Source organism: Aphelocoma coerulescens, chromosome 2 (assembly GCF_041296385.1).
Source record: "Aphelocoma coerulescens isolate FSJ_1873_10779 chromosome 2, UR_Acoe_1.0, whole genome shotgun sequence".
Lineage (NCBI taxonomy): Eukaryota > Metazoa > Chordata > Aves > Passeriformes > Corvidae > Aphelocoma > Aphelocoma coerulescens.
This window is the reverse complement of record NC_091015.1, coordinates 17578338-17595763: the sequence shown is the minus strand read 5'-3', so window position 1 is coordinate 17595763 and position 17426 is coordinate 17578338. Positions and strand designations below refer to the sequence as shown.

General features: G+C 38.9%; 1 protein-coding gene across 5 annotated transcripts in view; it reads right to left on the bottom strand.

Moving 5' to 3' along the window:
- ARHGAP21 (Rho GTPase activating protein 21) overlaps positions 1–17426 on the bottom strand; it is a 117139-nt gene that overhangs the window by 12099 nt on the left and 87614 nt on the right. For 4 of the 5 annotated variants that reach the window (XM_069006626.1, XM_069006627.1, XM_069006628.1 and 1 more), the window contains exons 9-14: positions 3213–3371; positions 2956–3058; positions 2832–2868; positions 2241–2366; positions 1213–1497; positions 78–142 (exon numbers count right to left, since the gene is read on the bottom strand). In XM_069006626.1, the coding sequence (XP_068862727.1) occupies positions 78–142; positions 1213–1497; positions 2241–2366; positions 2832–2868; positions 2956–3058; positions 3213–3371 (775 nt within the window). The remainder of the gene's footprint in view (positions 1–77; positions 143–1212; positions 1498–2240; positions 2367–2831; positions 2869–2955; positions 3059–3212; positions 3372–17426) is intronic. The other variant, XM_069006629.1, reaches the window with a different exon arrangement.

Genomic DNA, 17426 nt, shown 5'->3' with positions numbered 1-17426 from the left:
ACAAGAGAGATTACTTCAGTTAAAAGAAGCTAAATAAGAACTCTACAACAACTACTGGCAACATATAATCCACCTACCTCATCATTGTACTGTACTCTTTAATCCTTCGACTAATCAGATCTCTACTAGTAACACCAGTATCCTATAAAACAAATTGAGAAATACTTTATATTTCCTTTCAGAATATGATCAACTCTTCTGGTCACCAAATAAATACAGAATTCAGCATTTCAGTCCACCTTAAAAAAACCCAAACCCTCAACCAAACCAAACATCCTAACAGGCAGTTCTTGAGAACAGCAAAGACAAAACATTTAAAACCAGAAGGAAAACTAAAGTGAGTAATTACAAATCAAGTACTGCTATTTATACGGGTTTTTTTTCAAAGCAGTACAATCTGATTAAATCTTTTTAAACTGAAAGTAAGGTTAAACAGAAAAAATGCAAATAAACACATTACTACTTTGAAAAATACAATCCCATGTGCACACAGTACTTAGAAAACTAATTGCTACTACAAATACAGCTGAAAAAGACATGAATTCAAATCTGCTTTTTTACCTATCTTTGTAATACTTTGGATAATTATTTTGAATCTTAGCAGATGTGCACAACATGAAAATATTCCTCTGTTGCTCCTCAGTGCAGTGAAAATGCACCATGGACAATATTGGGACAGATATTGATACCTTATGTACAACAGGAAATGCTTGCCTTGGGCAATGAGCATTAACTTAATTCATAGAAACATCAGGATTTAATCAGAGAAACAGGCATCCTCCAAAGTTTCACTTTAACTGCTGAGAAACTCTTCACACTGTATTACTGCACACACCACTTTTGCAATGCAAGCCTGAAGAGGGACCCCCACTGGTACTAAACATGCAATTATCTTTTAAAAAAGATTAGGTATTTTTGGCAGATCAGTTTACTATAAAGTGTACCTTTAGTCAAATCAGCAACAGCATTAGCTAATTTCTTTCAAAATTCTATGTTCTAATTATGACTATGTTGACCTTTTTTTAAACTCTATTCATTTACTCAGTTACCTTTCCTTTCACCTCATTTTCTTGTATGTTCCTGTACACATTTTGGTCAACTGCTTAATGAAAAAATAATTCTTTTGTTCAAGTATTAATTACAAGAAAACACAATACATGTAGAATTAAAATGAAAGAACTATGACTTCTGGTTTATATATTATAGGATTACCTCATCATTTAAGTTGCTGTTGTCCTGTATTGCTTTAATCCATGCTAACATATTATCTCTGTCCTCAGCTTGAAACAGATACTCGCGGTCTGATGTGGTGAGTCTAAATACATTTTTCCTCTTGGTTTCACAGTATGAGATGTCTATTAAGCAAGCATTGATGCTTATAGGTTGTTCTTCCTCAGAAAGGGTCACTTGTTCCTTTTTATCCTTGTACAAATAAAGTGAATGACCTCGAAGAACAACATACAATTGCTTCCACGGCCGAATGCTCCCACCAACTCGCTGAAAAACAGCAACCAAAGTGTCAGTTTGCTTACTTGTTACAGTGCACCATTCTGGATTACATAACTACCTCCAGAAGCTTCACAAAGAAAGGCTACCCACCTGGCTGGCAGAAAGACTACACAAGGTGGGATTCACTAATTGCTCTCCATTAGAGGAGTGAATAACCTGCCCTCCCAGACCACCCCACTGAGTGTGAGCTCACATATGACAGTAGGAAGAAACAGAATGCAACAAATTCTGGTCTGGTATTTAGGGAACTCTTGCCCATGCCTTTTAAACTGCCTTCAAGTCAGAATGGCATTTTCACACCACTGCAATTCCAGAATCCCAGTTTTCTTTAAGTGTTAGTCTATATTTGTGCAGAAGGTTAATTTGAACTCAACTCCACAACATTCACAAAAATTACAACTTTTTTCATTATTAGGAAAGAGGAAAAAAATACAACTACACCCACCAAGGGACTAATTCTTATTATTTAATTAGTCATTAGAAATTAGTTTACTTCAACAGATCCTTTGAAATGTAAAACTAAAACAGTTTGGAAAGCAGTCTGTAGAAGAGGCTGAGGAATTGACTGAAGTCAATTTTTAACAGGTCTGAACTTTTGTCAGTCTTATTGATGATCTTATCCCATCCAAAAAAATTAAAAAACCCAACCAAGGAAGGATTCAAGTTTCTTATCTTAGTTTGTTACCAGCTTAGTGTTTGTCCGAAGTTAAAAACCCAAACATGACAGGTACCTTTCCTTTGTCTGTAAAAAGCTGACGAAAATGGAGCCATCCTTCTTTGGAGGCATCAGCAAACACCTCTGAAGAAGAATCTTTTCGGGAGCCAGAGTCTTCTGAAGATTTCTGGCTGTCTGGGACCTAGAGAACACATCACAGAAAGAACCCCACAGTGTAATTCTAGACACATTTGTCTACAGTTCCTCTGCTCAAGATGTTTCTCCCTTTAAAAATGTCCCCAGGGAAAATATAATTTCTAAAGTTTACACACAACAATAGTGACCTTCCACATGTCAAGAATACTTTGAGAAACTTCAGGAGCTTTAGACTTGCATTAGTGAGTTTTCACAAAAGGCCACCACATTTAATATGCTTTGTTTACAGAGACTAAGGAAAATTAAAATCAAGGACCATGTGATGAGCCCAGGAAAAAAGAGACCATGTTTACTTATATGATGTATACATCAGCAATCTCATCGGTAGCAATTCCAATGAACTTCCTGTCTGTTCAGCACATCACTTTGTATAACAGACTTGTATAATTCAAACAATTTGTCACAGCAATATGGGTAACATTTAGGAGTTGCTATATATATATTTACCTACCTTAATCCCTTTTAAACTAGACACATGTTTGATGGATCTGTTGGAAGAAAAACAAATGTTAAAATGAGATTTTAGACACTTTAAAAACAGATGTCCAAATTCACTGATTTTTTCATGAACTCACGATTTTCCCTCTTCTCTGTAGTCATCCAGTCCTTCATCATACGACTTGGATCTCTCAGTTTTTGCGGCAGGCTGGCTATCCAGGACACTAGGCCGGATGGATTCTACAAACAAATAGAAATTCTTGAGTATGCAGGAACCTGAATCATATTTTTGCAATTTATTTCAAGCAATAAAGAGTTTACAAATTTCACTTCTGATCTCCAGAGTGTGAAAGGAAAAAAGTTGCAAGAGAAGAAGAATGAAATCAACGCTCACCATGATCATGTGAAAGTTGTCGCCGAATTAAAGGGATTGGAGATGTAGGACTGGGAGGAACAGTTGTTATAGCTGGTGCTTGAGAAGCAGATGCAGAAATAACAGCAGAAGCAGGAATGTGTGCAATATCATGGTCAATACTAGGACTAGTCGGTTCATCTACAAAGGTAATATGTTATATATTAACATATTAAATGCATTAATCAAATGCTCAAACCAAATAGCTGTCTGAACATTCTTGCTACTGGGATATCAGATCTTAAATCATGAAGTCATTCTAACAAACAGAAGTGTCCAATTAATTCACACTGTCACATGTACTCTTTTTTTCATGAAGAGAAACCTGTTTCATTTCTTAGGGATGTTAATTGTACATCAGGGATAAAGGCAAAGAACATCATCGATTTTGCTGTGTTTGAAAGAAACTGGAATTATTTGCTAATCTCTCAATATTATTTGCAAGTAGAGTCTTTTTGTTTATATGCATAAGTAAAACCCACACTTATTATATCAGTAAGTCTGAACTCAAGAAACAGATAACTACAATAAAATATGGGCAGACTATCAAAAGCCATTTGGTTTAAAGGAGTGTTCAAATAAAAGAGGCAAGTTACAAGCAAACAAGAAAAGCATTTTAAATAGCTATCTAGCATTCAAAGAACCAATCCCCCCCATCCTCCATACATTCAAATAAAAGCAGCAAGTACTCAGACTTTTAAAAGATGGGACTACTACATACCAATCAGTTCTTCCACTAATTGTTCATAGAAACGATTGCATGCCATACATGCCCAGCACCTCTCAGTCTCAATAGCCACAAGAGTCATCATGAAAGATTCCAAAAAGCTTTAAACATTCTAGTATTTAACATGTTTCTTACAAGATGGAAGAAGCCAAAAGATGCATTTTCCATCATTTTGAGAAAAAAGCCGTAACATCTTCTAGAGCACATTACTAGTAGAAAAATCATTCTACTTCATGCTCTGGTAGAGGAGGGGATGGAAAAGAAAAAAAATCAAGTCACGAGCAGGGGCTGAACTGTACTGCCGTAATGAATATGAATGTACTCTAGGTGCTAAGAATTGTAATATGCAGAGCTACTGAAAAGCCTATTGAAATCAATGAACACTCACAGACAGAGGTTTATTCTTTGCTTTGTGCGAACACAACTGCGTGTGCTGCATTGTGCTGCTCCAACAGTCACTAACAGTTCTGTTAAGGCAGCACTTGTACCATCAAAATTTGGCAATGTACATTTAGAACAAGGCAATAAACAAAGTACAGGACGGTTTAAAAATAACATGCCTCTAAATTGTCTGGAGTGAAAAATATGGTAACTTTTGAAGTTAAAAAAGCATATCCCAAAAAACCCAGCTGCAAACTAGAAACATTAATAAAAAGGAAATGCAAAAGAATTTACACCAAACCATGACATTACAATTTAAAAATTTCCATGCTTTACTTGCATCCAAAGTGATAAATTAACATGATTTACAGATGACTTTACTATAGAACTAGCACACAGGAAGAACCTCAGCTACACTTCCATTTCCAACCTACAACAGCACAATTTCCTATTGCCTTTTTTTTCTCCTGTGCTCCCTGAAGCTAATGTTGACTGAAGAATATAATCACCCACTGCACAATTGATTGACTTACAGCACACAGACTGAAAGTGTTCAGGTTTAAGTTATTTATGCTAACAGACATATCTCAAATTTCATAGTCTCTACTCCCAAAAGTTATAAAAACACTAGAACTTGAAACAAATCTCTGCAAGCTGTGAATACAAATGTGTTTGGCAACACTACATCATTTCCCACAACACTTAAATCCAAGAATTCAGATGAGGAAGAATAGTTTATAAGTCCCTGAAAGCAACAAAAATTATTCAAATCATTATTACTTCACAGTGGATCTAATTCCCAGTTGAATCAAAATTAAAGTTGTTTTAGAAATATGCAAACTTTAGAGGAACTGCAAATTACATTGGTACAGGAGAGGAATAACTATTCAATCCCTGAAGGGACTGAAGGTCAGCATATAGCAAGCTCTTATGTAATGTAAAGTGATTATAGAGCAAATCTTGATGTATACCATACGAGTTTCTGCCTATTAATTTAATGCATTAGCAAATACCACTGCTGCTGTCCAGTAAGAAACAAAACCCAAACTACTACATATATGCCTTGTATTTTGATCTTTCTTTCAAGTGCTTGCAATATTTATCTACCTTTTCAGTTTCCTCAACTGACGTATTTGAACCCCAAAACTCCTCGCACAGCATATGAATGGATGTGTTCAGCTCACCAATCAATGAAAATAACTCTGTCCAAGATGCAGTGAAGCGCACAGAACAAACAAGCCAGAAGAAAAACCACACAAAAGAACTTTCAGTTTCCTACCTCAGATTACTGATGTGTCTTTAAATATTTGCAACAAAAAGGTCAAAGACTCCATGGAAAAGATTACTCTGGGAGGTACTGAAAACACCTGGAGGACAATGCAGTCATTGGTCAGAGCCAGCATGGCTTCATGAGGGGAAAGTCCTGCTTGTCAAACCCAATTTCCGTCTACGAGAGAGTAACCCACCGAGCTGCTCTAGGAAAGCCTAGGATGTAACCTTTTAGGCCTTCAGCAAAGCTTTTGATACCGTCTCTCACAGTGTCCTTCTGGACAAAGCATCTGGCTCACAGCTGGATAACCCTGTTACATGATGGGTGAGCAACTGGATCAGGGGTCAGGCACTAAGAGTTACAGTGAATGAGGTGACATCAGGTTGGTGACCTGTTACTACTGGGGTTCCACAGGGCTCCATCCTCAGCCCAGTTCTCATCCACATCTTCATTTTAATGACTCGGACACAGGACTCAAAGGAATACCACGTAAGTTTGCTGACAATATTAAACTGGAAGGATCTGTCAACTCCTTCAAGGGCAGAGAGGCCCTTGACAAGTTACAGGGCTGCACAACCATATGAAGTTTGAGAAGGGCAAGTGCCAAACTCTGCAACTGGGATGGGCAACCCTGGTTGTGTGCACAGACTGGGGAATGAGAGGCTGGAGAGCAGTGACGGGGAAAGGGACCTGGGGGACCTGGTCCATGGCAGGTTGAACATGAGCCAGCAGTGCCCTGGCAGCCAGGAGGGCCAAGTGTGTCCTGGGGGGCATCAGGCACAGCATCACCAGCTGTCCCACTCTGCTCTGCAATGGGGCAGCCTCTCCTCAAGTGCTAGGGGCAGTTCTGGGTGCCACAATGTAAGAAAGATATTAAACTATTAGACAGTGTCCAAAGGAGGGCCACAAGGATGGTGAAGGGGTCTGGAGGAGAAGCTGTATTAGGTCACTTTGTCTGTTCAGCCTGGAGAAGAGGAGGCTGAGGGGAGAACTCATTGTGACCTTCAACATCCTCACAAGGAGGAGGGGCAGACACTGATCCCTTCACTCTTGTGACCAGTGACAGGACTCAAGGAAATGGTACAAAGGTGAGTTAGGAGAGGTTAAGGTGGGATATCTGGAAAAGGTTTTTCACCCAGAGAGTGGTCGGGCACTGGAACAGCTCCCCAGGGAAGTGGCTGCAGCACCAAGCCTCACCAACTTCAGGAAGAGTTTGGACAATGCTCCTGGGCAGATGGTGTGATTCTTGGGGTGTCCTGCACAAGACCAGGAGTTAGACTCAATGATCCTGATGGGTCCCTATGATTCTGTGATTCCAGCACTACTTCATGTTACACTTTTCAAACACAATATGTTCTGCATTATTGTCTATGAAACGACACGAGACCAGCCATCAGAACAAGCCAACACAGTGCCAGAACATCTCTGGCCAAGGGGGGGGGATGCCACTTGTAACCTCTGTTTGCACATGAGAGTGCAACTGGTGAACAGCTCAACTAATGATTTTCAGGAAGATCCCTTCAATGCAAAAACATTTATGGGGGTACAACGCCAAAAACTTGTAATAAATAGGCAACGCAGCTCCAACCACAACTAACTGATCCTCTAGCTAAGGCAGAGAGGAATTTGTGTATCAAGGTACACTTGTATTGCCATGCAGCTGGAAACTGGGGACCTACAAAGACAGGGAGCATCTGTACACAATGTAGGTGAGCTGAAAAAAACCTAATTGATTCTGCAAAGACACGGATTTACACAGAATGGGCTCAGAGGCAGAACCGGAGGCAAAACTGAGGATTTCAGGGGTGAGAAAGCATAACAAAGAGGACATGCTATCCCCACTATGTGAATGAAGAACTAAGGAACAAGTATTAACCAATTTATCAGATATTCAAAGAAACAGGCACAAAATCACTGAAAAAAAGCACAGATCCATATAATAACCTATTAAGCTGCTACAATACAATTTTATCATGATTAACATAACATTTCATGTGTTTGTGTATTCCATCTCCTGAACAGTCCCTTAAACATTAAGGTTTAAAAGTAACAACCTGAACACGAAAGGGGGCATATTTTGAGAACCTCAAATGTAATTTGAATGAATCACAGAATTATTCAGGTAGAAGCAAACCCTGGAAGGTCTCTTAGGCTCACATTCTCCACAAAGCAGGGTTAGTGCTAAATTCAGACCATTTTGTGAGGGCTCTTATCCAAGAAGTGCCAAATAGAGGGGAAGATGTTCCTCAATATCCTGGCTACGTTCTTTCTTATTGATACAGACCAAGACAGTGTTGCCAAACTTAATAAACATATCCTATCTCCTCTCTAGGTCATGAAAGTTAAACAAGATGGACCCTGAAGAATGCCACTTGTAACCAGCCTTCAGACAGAATATGAACACTTAAGCAGTATCCCTGAGACCTGATAATTCAGTTTTTCTATGTATCCAGCAGTACAGCTGGACTGCACGGCACAAGGATCTAGACTACAGCACAAGGATGGTATCACTGAAGAGCTCAAAACCCTTGCTAAAGTCAAGGTTGGTGACCACCTTGTGTTTTTCCTCTCATTCACAGATCTACTCATCTCATTACAGAAGGCAATCCCATTAGTCAAACACTTGGTAAAAATCCATGCTATTCCAAATCATCTTCTCCTTCCTTTGCCCAGAAACTAGTTCCAAGAGGACCAACTCCATGATTTTCCTAAGGACTGAGATAAGGTCAATTGACTGTCTTCCCTGAACTGTCCTTCTCATCATTTTTTAAGATGGGTGTACCATTTGCTTTTTTCCAGTTAACAGGGACCTCTTCCAGTCCCCATAATCCTTCAAAGATAGTATCCCTGCAATGACACCAGCCAACTCTGTCAGCACCTTCACATGCATTTCCCTGGGTTGCATGGACAGGTATGGGCTGAGCTGTACTGGAGCTGTCTTAAGAATTACCTTCTTTATCCAAATTGGTAATGATTGTGGTTTTTGTTTGTTTGTGTTTGTTGTTGAGTTTTGGCTGTTTTGTGGTTTCTTTTTCTTGGGGGTGGTGCAGAAGCAAGGGAGAGAGGTATTTAAGGAAATTGTGTAGTTAACTGAATCATATACACATGGGAAAAAAATTCACAGACAGACTTTCACACAGACACCATCAGGGATGCTTTAATAGGGATTATTAACAGAGAAGGGTGCTTTCTCCTCCAATCCATACGGATTCAGTTTGCCAAAGCTTTTCTTCACTGGTAATAAAAAATTACTGGAAAAAACTAGCTTCCTTCACATTTATTCTTCTTCAGGCATGGCAATCATGCAAGCAATGTTTCAACACCTCAAAAGACTGTAAGAAGGAACTGTGTTATTTAGTAAATGTATTGCAGACCACATTACCATTTGTAACACTAATTGGGCATCTCAGTTTAAACAAACAACATGAATATGTGGCCACAAAGCTTAATTCAACAAGCATGTATTTTATCAAAGACTATTATCTGATTTCAAGATTCAGATCATAAAAATGTAACAGCTGTGTAGTAATAGACACTTTAAAACAGCTTTACATTTCACATGAAGAATGCTGAAACAGAATGCACACCCAGGAACAAAAAAATTGTCCGACATACAATTTCCCAAACTGCACATATTGAAGGAGATAACTTATTTTAATATTATTGGCTTTCTGACAACCATACCAAACTCTTGGATTAGGTATTTGTTTATAGATGCTCCTGTAGTATTTAATGCAATTTTGGTTACTCAGATCTTGTGTAAATGTAACAGTGATCGATTGTAAAAAGGCCAGCCTTCTGCAGACGGCTACAGAGAGGTAGCTTATGCTGCTGTCTGTAAAGCACAGGGCTAAATGAGTCATTACAAACATTATTTTCATTCAACTGAGGCACAGATGTCAAGGTTCCTTACAGACTCAGATGGCATCTACCTGATAGCCATTACAGTAAGTATTTTAACAATTGCCTCTCTATTTCTTCAATAGCTCACTCAAACAACAGGCTATGGCTTTGGATGCAATTTAAGAATGAATCTTACATGTCAAATTAATTTGCTTATGTAAGAAAAGAAAGAACAAACTATCAAGTACTCATCAGTAGAATTAAAAAAGCCCTAATCCTCTCTTTATGAAAGGACTGACAGGATGTGCCAGTGACCCTGCAGCAGCAATGGCTTTAGAGGCACTGCCTTACTGATTTCAGCCCTTTGTCAACAACTGTTTTGCACTCCAAATCCTTGGCCTGTCCAAGTACTCCACAGTACACGACACCACAACAGGCTCTGCACTGTCACGATGTACAACAATGCCTTGCTCTGAAGTATTCTTCCATTAAAATCTTGCCCTATGTCTAATACACCCTCTGTGCCTCTCAGGTTAGATTTGCTCCAGCTTGCTATAGGAAGCACTTCTCTAAGTACAGCCACATGGACGGGATGTCCCTTCCTTGAACTCAGCAGCAGGCGGGACACAAAGGGTCGAGAAAAGGCTGCTGAGGCACAAGTGGAACAAGGCAGAGCACAGCAGGGAAGTGGCACCAGTGAGGAGATTGCAGAAAAGAAGGAGAGAGCATGGACAAGATAACACAGGTTAGGAAAAGGATCCTCATCCACATACAGGCAAGGAAGGAAAAAAAAAAAAAAAAAAAAAAAAAAGTCTATGTCCATGAAGCCCCAGAAGAAGCTGCCATTAAGGTAAACATAGACACACTAATGTAGGCCATTTTTCTCAAAAGCCTGTCAGGAAGACAATCAAATAAAAATACCCTGTATACGATTTTGCCAGTAGTGAGAAGGCCAGAAATAACCAATAAACAAAAATGAATTGTTGAATCAAAAGTAAACTATATGGAACTAACCCTGCTATCATACAAGATAGCACAAAGGACTAATAAATGACCCAGAGCAATGACTTCTTGTTTTAAATCTTGCAGTACAAGCTGCTGCATCTCATACTTCAGCCTTCAAGGGTAAAAGCTCCCTTAGGTATAGACCTCCAAGGCTAAAACACGTGATTTGGAAAAAAGATAACACTATTGCCTGGATTCCTCATGACCTGTTACCTCATTTTTTCAAACAAGAATCTTTAAAAAACTATTTTTTTGCTAGTTTTTAAGTACTTCCAGCACTGGCAGCACTAACTGTCTTTACAAAGAACTTATTCATACATCTACTTTACACAATTATCCTCACGTGGCCAAAAGAATAGAATGGAAACATGTCTGCACGCTGAACACATTGATTGCTCTAAGCCCCAGAAACACAGGACTGGAACAAGCTTCCCTGAATCATCAAATCCAGTCCTCTGCTAATGCACTCATGTAAATAATATGTTTGTTATACTGACTGAGTTACACACAAACAGAAAAGGTTTCCCAAGGTTATCCTTCATGTGAGACTATTGTGAAAACTGTATCTATGAAAGTCTATTGTTTATTTCAGTGTCAAACAAAAGTTTAACTATCTTTCTACACAAAGCAATCCTAAAGGTTCCTGCTTGCCATACTACCCCATCACACAAAAATGTACAATTCTCAGTATACTATTTTTTTACCAAGAACCCCAACAGCATTCCCTTATTACCTGAAATTATTTGAAGTTATAATGATACACTAAGGATGATTTATGCTTTGAAAATATTACTCATTATCAAACAAATCTGATGCTTCTACTGAATTAAAACTCTTCTAGACGCTATGAATCATTGCTCCCAATTTTAAGTTTTAATTAAAAAAATATTTTTGAGTTACTGAAGCATTTAAATTGTACTTAAAACACTAATTTGTAATTTTGCATTTTGGCCGCTATACTTCAGAATACCACAATGATTTAAAAATTGTTTGTTGGATAAGAAACACTGAAATGTTCAGCCTGGAGCAACAGTGATTTGGCAGGCCACACTGTAAAACCCTGGAAAAAAAAAATACAAGGCCGATGCTTATCTTAGAAACACTGATGACATGTTAAAAGCTGTTCCAATGCTATTACTCTAATAATGGAAGAAACAGTCCTCAAAAATGAACATCTGTCAGCCCTAATCTCTACTGCAATTACACTTATATTTTCATAGTGTGGAATAGCTAGGCAGTAACTTGTAGAAAAGAAAATTATCACAATAGCTGAAAATTTTCATTTTCATCTTGACTGCTAGCAGTTTTTCCTTAAAACACATCATATCAACCATCAGTATTCAGGCACCATTTGCCCTGAAGATATCCATACATTTTGGGTTGATGAACCACAGTCTCTGCTGGAGAAGTCTGAAGTTTTGAATTTCTCTCTGCCTGATGCTTCTCTCTCCTCATAAGCAGAAAATAGAATGAGTACATTCTTTCAAATGTTTCCTTTGTGCATATGAGAATATTTCTGCTCGTTTCCCCTAACTTTGTCTATTCCTATCATCATAACCTTTTTCATAGTGTGTTGTGCAAGCATATCAATTTTTCTTGTTTCAATTGCATTCAATATGTGTGTATTCACACTGTCATCTTCCAAGCCTCAGCAGCCTGCACAGAGAGGCATTAAGGTGTAGGGGGAGGATAGGGAAAGTACGGCACACATTCCTCTAAGACAAGACAGTAAAGTCTTTAGACTTTCCAAAAAGTACTCGGAGTTATGTACATAACCTAGGATTTAAAGGTAGGGATTGATAAGGTAAACCCTATACACCCCTACTTCAGCACTAGAGAATATGAATGCAAACACATGTATAATAAAGTCACCTGAAAAGTTTAATAATACTAGGTGGTTTACAAACTTTCAACTCCTAATTCCTTAAGGTATTTTAAAACAATATATAGTAACAAAATTTAAAAACTAAAAATAGGATTGAGCAGAACTCACTGGAAGCCAGGTACATTTACCCTATCTGCTAACCAACAAATACCCAAGTACTTTTATTTATGACATATTTGTAGAAAAATAGGTAATATCAAAAAAAAAACCCAAAACCAAAAAACCCACAAACCAAATCAAAAAACCAACCCCTCCACCCCCCCCCCCAAACCCCCAGCTTTTTGTTTTTGAAAATTAGCATGAAGATCAGCTTTTAGCTCCAGGTAAACAGTCAAGTGTGCCTGATTACTAGCACAGACATTGCTGTGGTGGTTTGCCTGCACTAAGGGTAAAAACAGGAGATTTATTGTACAGGTGGTGAGGCACTGCATCAGATTCCCCAGAGAAGCTGGGGATGCCCCATCCCTGGAAGTGTTCAAGGCCAGTTTGAATGGGGCTAGGAGCAACCTAGTGGAAGGTGTTCCCACTGATGGCAGGGGGTTGGAACTGGAGCATCTTTTAGGGACCCTTTCAACCCACACTGTGAAGTTAGCAGGAGACATGTTTTAGAAAAACACAGAAACACACTAAGGGTGTAAATACCATGCAGTTTAAGCTGTGAAACTCCTGGCAAATCTTTATTTAAATCAATACAGAGTATTGGACAAAATTTTACTGTAATACAAAAGAGAATAGAGAAATTTATGGTGCACTTAAAATCCCATTTGGCTCACAGATGTTGTAAAGTGCCAATAGTTGGGAGGATAGGAAGTACCAACATTAACTATCACATATCCTTGTCCTGTTTTTATACCTTTCCTAATGTATGCGTTTCAGTCAGAGGAAGAACACTCATCTAATTTTTACAACATTCTGGTGTTATCAAAGTCTGGTCAGATATTTTTATCTGTCTAATTTTCTCTCAGTTGTTCACAAATTATTAGTGGAATGAAGTGACCTAAAATTTTTCAAGGGTAAGGATGTACTAAATATTTTCAAAAGGGGATCACACCTTTGAGGAAAAATCTTTGTACTTATGTGATGCTACTCCATGCCTAAGAAAAAAGCTCTACAACAGGATGGCTATGAACTTGATTTAATTTTAAAATCATTTTGAACTTCAAGATGATATTTAGGCTAAGTTTTTTAAAACATATCCGTTTAAAACTAATTTTCATGAGACAGGCCACTGCGAAGTTGGAAAGAACATTCACCCAGTAGTGATGGCCAAAGCACTTAGCTGGCCTGACAGCTGGACATGCTGCAATCAGGTTAAGTGTTGAAGCAGTGCCCCCATTTCACTCCTGTGGGTAGCTCATTCAGCTCAGCATGGGAGCTGGATTAACCTCTACAGTAAATAGTGTAAGAAGCAAAAAAATATTTTCAACCTTGCTGCAAATCTCAGACATGCATACTAGACATTTATGTCTACGAAATGTATTAAAATAACAATATTCTGAATCAACATTTTCTCAACAGTTACAAAACACGTAAAATGATTTGGGTTGGAAGGGACCCAAGCCCCCTGCTGTGGGCAGGGACACCTTCCACTAGACCAGGTTGCTCAGAGACCCACCCAACCTGGCCTTAAATACGTCCAGGAATAGGGCATCCACAAACTCTCTGGGCAACCTGTTCCAGTGCTTCACCACCCTCACAATAGAGCACTTCCTCCTAATATCGGATCTAAACTTCAGTTCAAATCCATTGTCCCTTGTCCTGTCCCTACACATTCTTGCAAAAAGTCTCTCTCCAGCTTTCTTGTAGGCTCCTTTCAGCTGGAAGGACACAATTAAGTCACCCCAAAGCCTTCTCTTCTCCAGGCTGAACAATCCCCATTTTCCTAGCCTTTCCTCATAGGAGAGGTGCTCCATCCCTCTGATAAACTTGGTGGCCCCCTCCTCTGGACTTGCTCCAACAGGTCAATGTCCTCCCTGCTGAGGACCCCAGAGCTGGATGCAGCACTGCAGGTGGAGTCTCAGCAGAGCAGGGACAGAATTCCCACCTTGACCAGCTGCCCATGCTGCTTTTGGTGCAGCCCAGGACACGTTTGGCTTTCTGGGCTGGGAGTGCACATGGCTGGGTCATGTCCAGCTTCTCATCCACCAGCACCCTCAAGCCCTTCTGGGCAGGGCTGCTCTTTCTCTGTCCATCCATCCCCCAGCCTGTGTTGATACCGGGGGGGTGCCCTGACTCGGGGCACCTTGCACTTGGTCTTGTTAAACCACATGAGATTCCCCATGTGCCCACTTCTCAAGTGGTCCAGGTCCCTCCAGATGACATCCCATCCTTCAGGTGTGGCAACAGCACCTCTCAGGCTTGGTGTAATCTGCAAATCTGCCAAGGTGCACTCAACTCCACTGTCCATGTCATTAATGAAGATATTTAATAACACTGGTCCCAGCAAGGACCCCTGAGAGACATCACTTCTCATCCATTTCTATCAGGATGTTTATCAGCATTCTAATTTCCATTTCAGTGAACATTAACTCATCCAAAAATTACCCAGAAGGTCAGAAAACTATCACTTGCTGTTCTCTAGCACAGAAATCATGCAAAAATTACAAGTCCAAAAAATGCATATTAAGCACCACAATTGCTAATATAGTCACTGATAGAGAAAATTATTATTAGTGTAGAGAACAGGTGAAACCATTTCAGGGTAAATAGAGTAGGCTGTCACTAGACTAACTTGTATAGTTTGAAACAATAAAGAGCATTTTAAGAATACAGCTTTTCTTTGGACCTGAAATAGAAATAGCAGTTTTCTGAGAACCACAATATCCTGCATTGAGTAGCACATGGAAAGTAGAGAAGCCTGGAATACCACAGTATGTTCATCTGTAAAGCTGCCAGCTTTCATCATCCTCCAAGACCATGTGCTTACCTGAAGAAGAGTTTGAACACACAGTATCTTGCCTAATTTTTTCAAATAAATCAGTCTCTCCCATAAAAGGTACTCCAGCTACCTACTAGGCTTGGTCTGGTCAGATCTCTAACTTCTATTAGTAAATTAAACCCAAAATTTAAATCTCCCTGCTTCTGAACTGCCTTTCTGAAAAGACTAGCGTCAAAAGGCAGTCAAAAGTCAGTAACCCACCATGATCCCTGCAACAATCTGCTGCAAGGAAGCGCGATGGAAACTCTGCTTGGATTTTTGCTGGTGGTGCAGGGCACTGTGCTACTTACCAAGAGCTAAAATCATCCTGATGTGCTATTCTCAGAAGCAGGTTAGTCACAAAATACTGCTGCAAAAGGCAACTGTTCCTGGCTGAATTTCTACCAAAATAAAGTCCTGGCCATATCTACTACTTTTAATAAGCAGAAAGTGATGATAAAAATAGACACACCACAAATATTTTAAACACTACACCTATTTTAAATGGCAACAATATGTAACCTTGGAAGATGTTTGTTACCCTCCTCCCAATTTATATTTTTACACTACTCCAAGTATCTACTGTACAAATTACTTCAGTAAGTGTATTTATTAAATTAGCTCTATCCAATAAAACCTAAGAATGCAAAAAACCCAATTGCATGGATATAAACATAAGGGAAGTAAAGCAATTGCCAACTTCAAGGTATGTTTTCATTCAAAGATCCTTCTCCATCATCAAAGAGAAGAAAAAAAATAAACAAAACCGAAAGAAAACCCTAAACCAAAACACAAAACTCCCAGCGATTTTCCATCTGAAGACTTGAAAAGCCTTTAACTGAATTTCAAAGTAGATCTAGGGTTTTATCCACCTGATTAAGTACAGCTTTTAACAAGTGAAGTTGTAATTAGGCATAATGATAGCAGAACAAGCAAAGTTAGAATATGCATATAAATTCTAACTTAAGAAGTGGTCCACTTTCATAACATTTCATGTTCTTCCTATTCAGAGAGGGTTAATTCCTTCTCAAGGTGCTGGAGCTGGTGTGGAAATTTTCCACAGCACCTGTACTGGCAAAAGAATTTTGGGCTAGGAAGACAGCCACAAGGACCGGGCTGGCTCAGATAGTGCCCAGGCTCTAGAAGCACCAGTTTTCAGCATTTCTGGAACATTCAGGAAGTTTCATTCCAAGAGGCTTATAAGAATTCAGTCCCATGTGGTGCGATGCCAAGAGGCTGCAATGGAGAGTTACAATTTTGTTCCTTCTGAACTGCTCAGCTGCTACCAAATACAGTACAACTGATATGTTTAAGGCTTCTTTGAACTTTCATCAACACATTTCTCTAAAATATGGAAGCAAGTCACATAAATAAAAGTTCATGGGAAATCTTTGTCAAAATCAAGACAGGAGATGGTGTAGAAAAGGTTGGGCTTGACTTCACCAATCTTGATCTGACTTTAACACGACATTTAAACTGTATGGGGTTACAATACTTCCAGCAAACATGGTACATAACTAAATCAAGAGCCCAACACTGATTTTAGGCAGAGTATTGAAAAATCCTGCACAAAGATCAGTTACATGCCTTACAAACTTGTGCTAATCCTTAAAGATAGATTGGCTGATTCTAAAGAAGAATCTAAAATTACACTGGGTACTGATGCATCCAGTAATAACAAGAATGAAAAAAACTATACAACTTCCATTCAAAATGGAAAACCCAATATAAGCAGCATCTACTAGCTAAGAAAGCACTTTTTAATGTCTTACCAGTATTCTGTCAAAAGAATAGAATTATTGTATCTTTTGTATGATTTCCACTTTCTGATGAACACAAGATTCTTCACTGTTTTTTCGTTATTCATTCTCAACTAGTAACAGATAATATAGATAATGCTGGGGGAAAAACATCACTGCTTCAGATTCACAACAGAAGACAATTACGCTAAGACATTGTATCTGTAATTCCCTTAACCTAATGTGTAAAAAAAATGGATCATTTAGAAGAGTTGTTTTTCACATAGATGAGTTCAAGAATCAAACTTCAGTATTCAGTATTTTCTAAATACTTCTTACACTAAATTCAAGAGCAGAGTCAGGTATTAATCAACCCCTGTGGAAAATGATCTACAGACATCCAGACTACAAAAGATTAAATCAGCCACA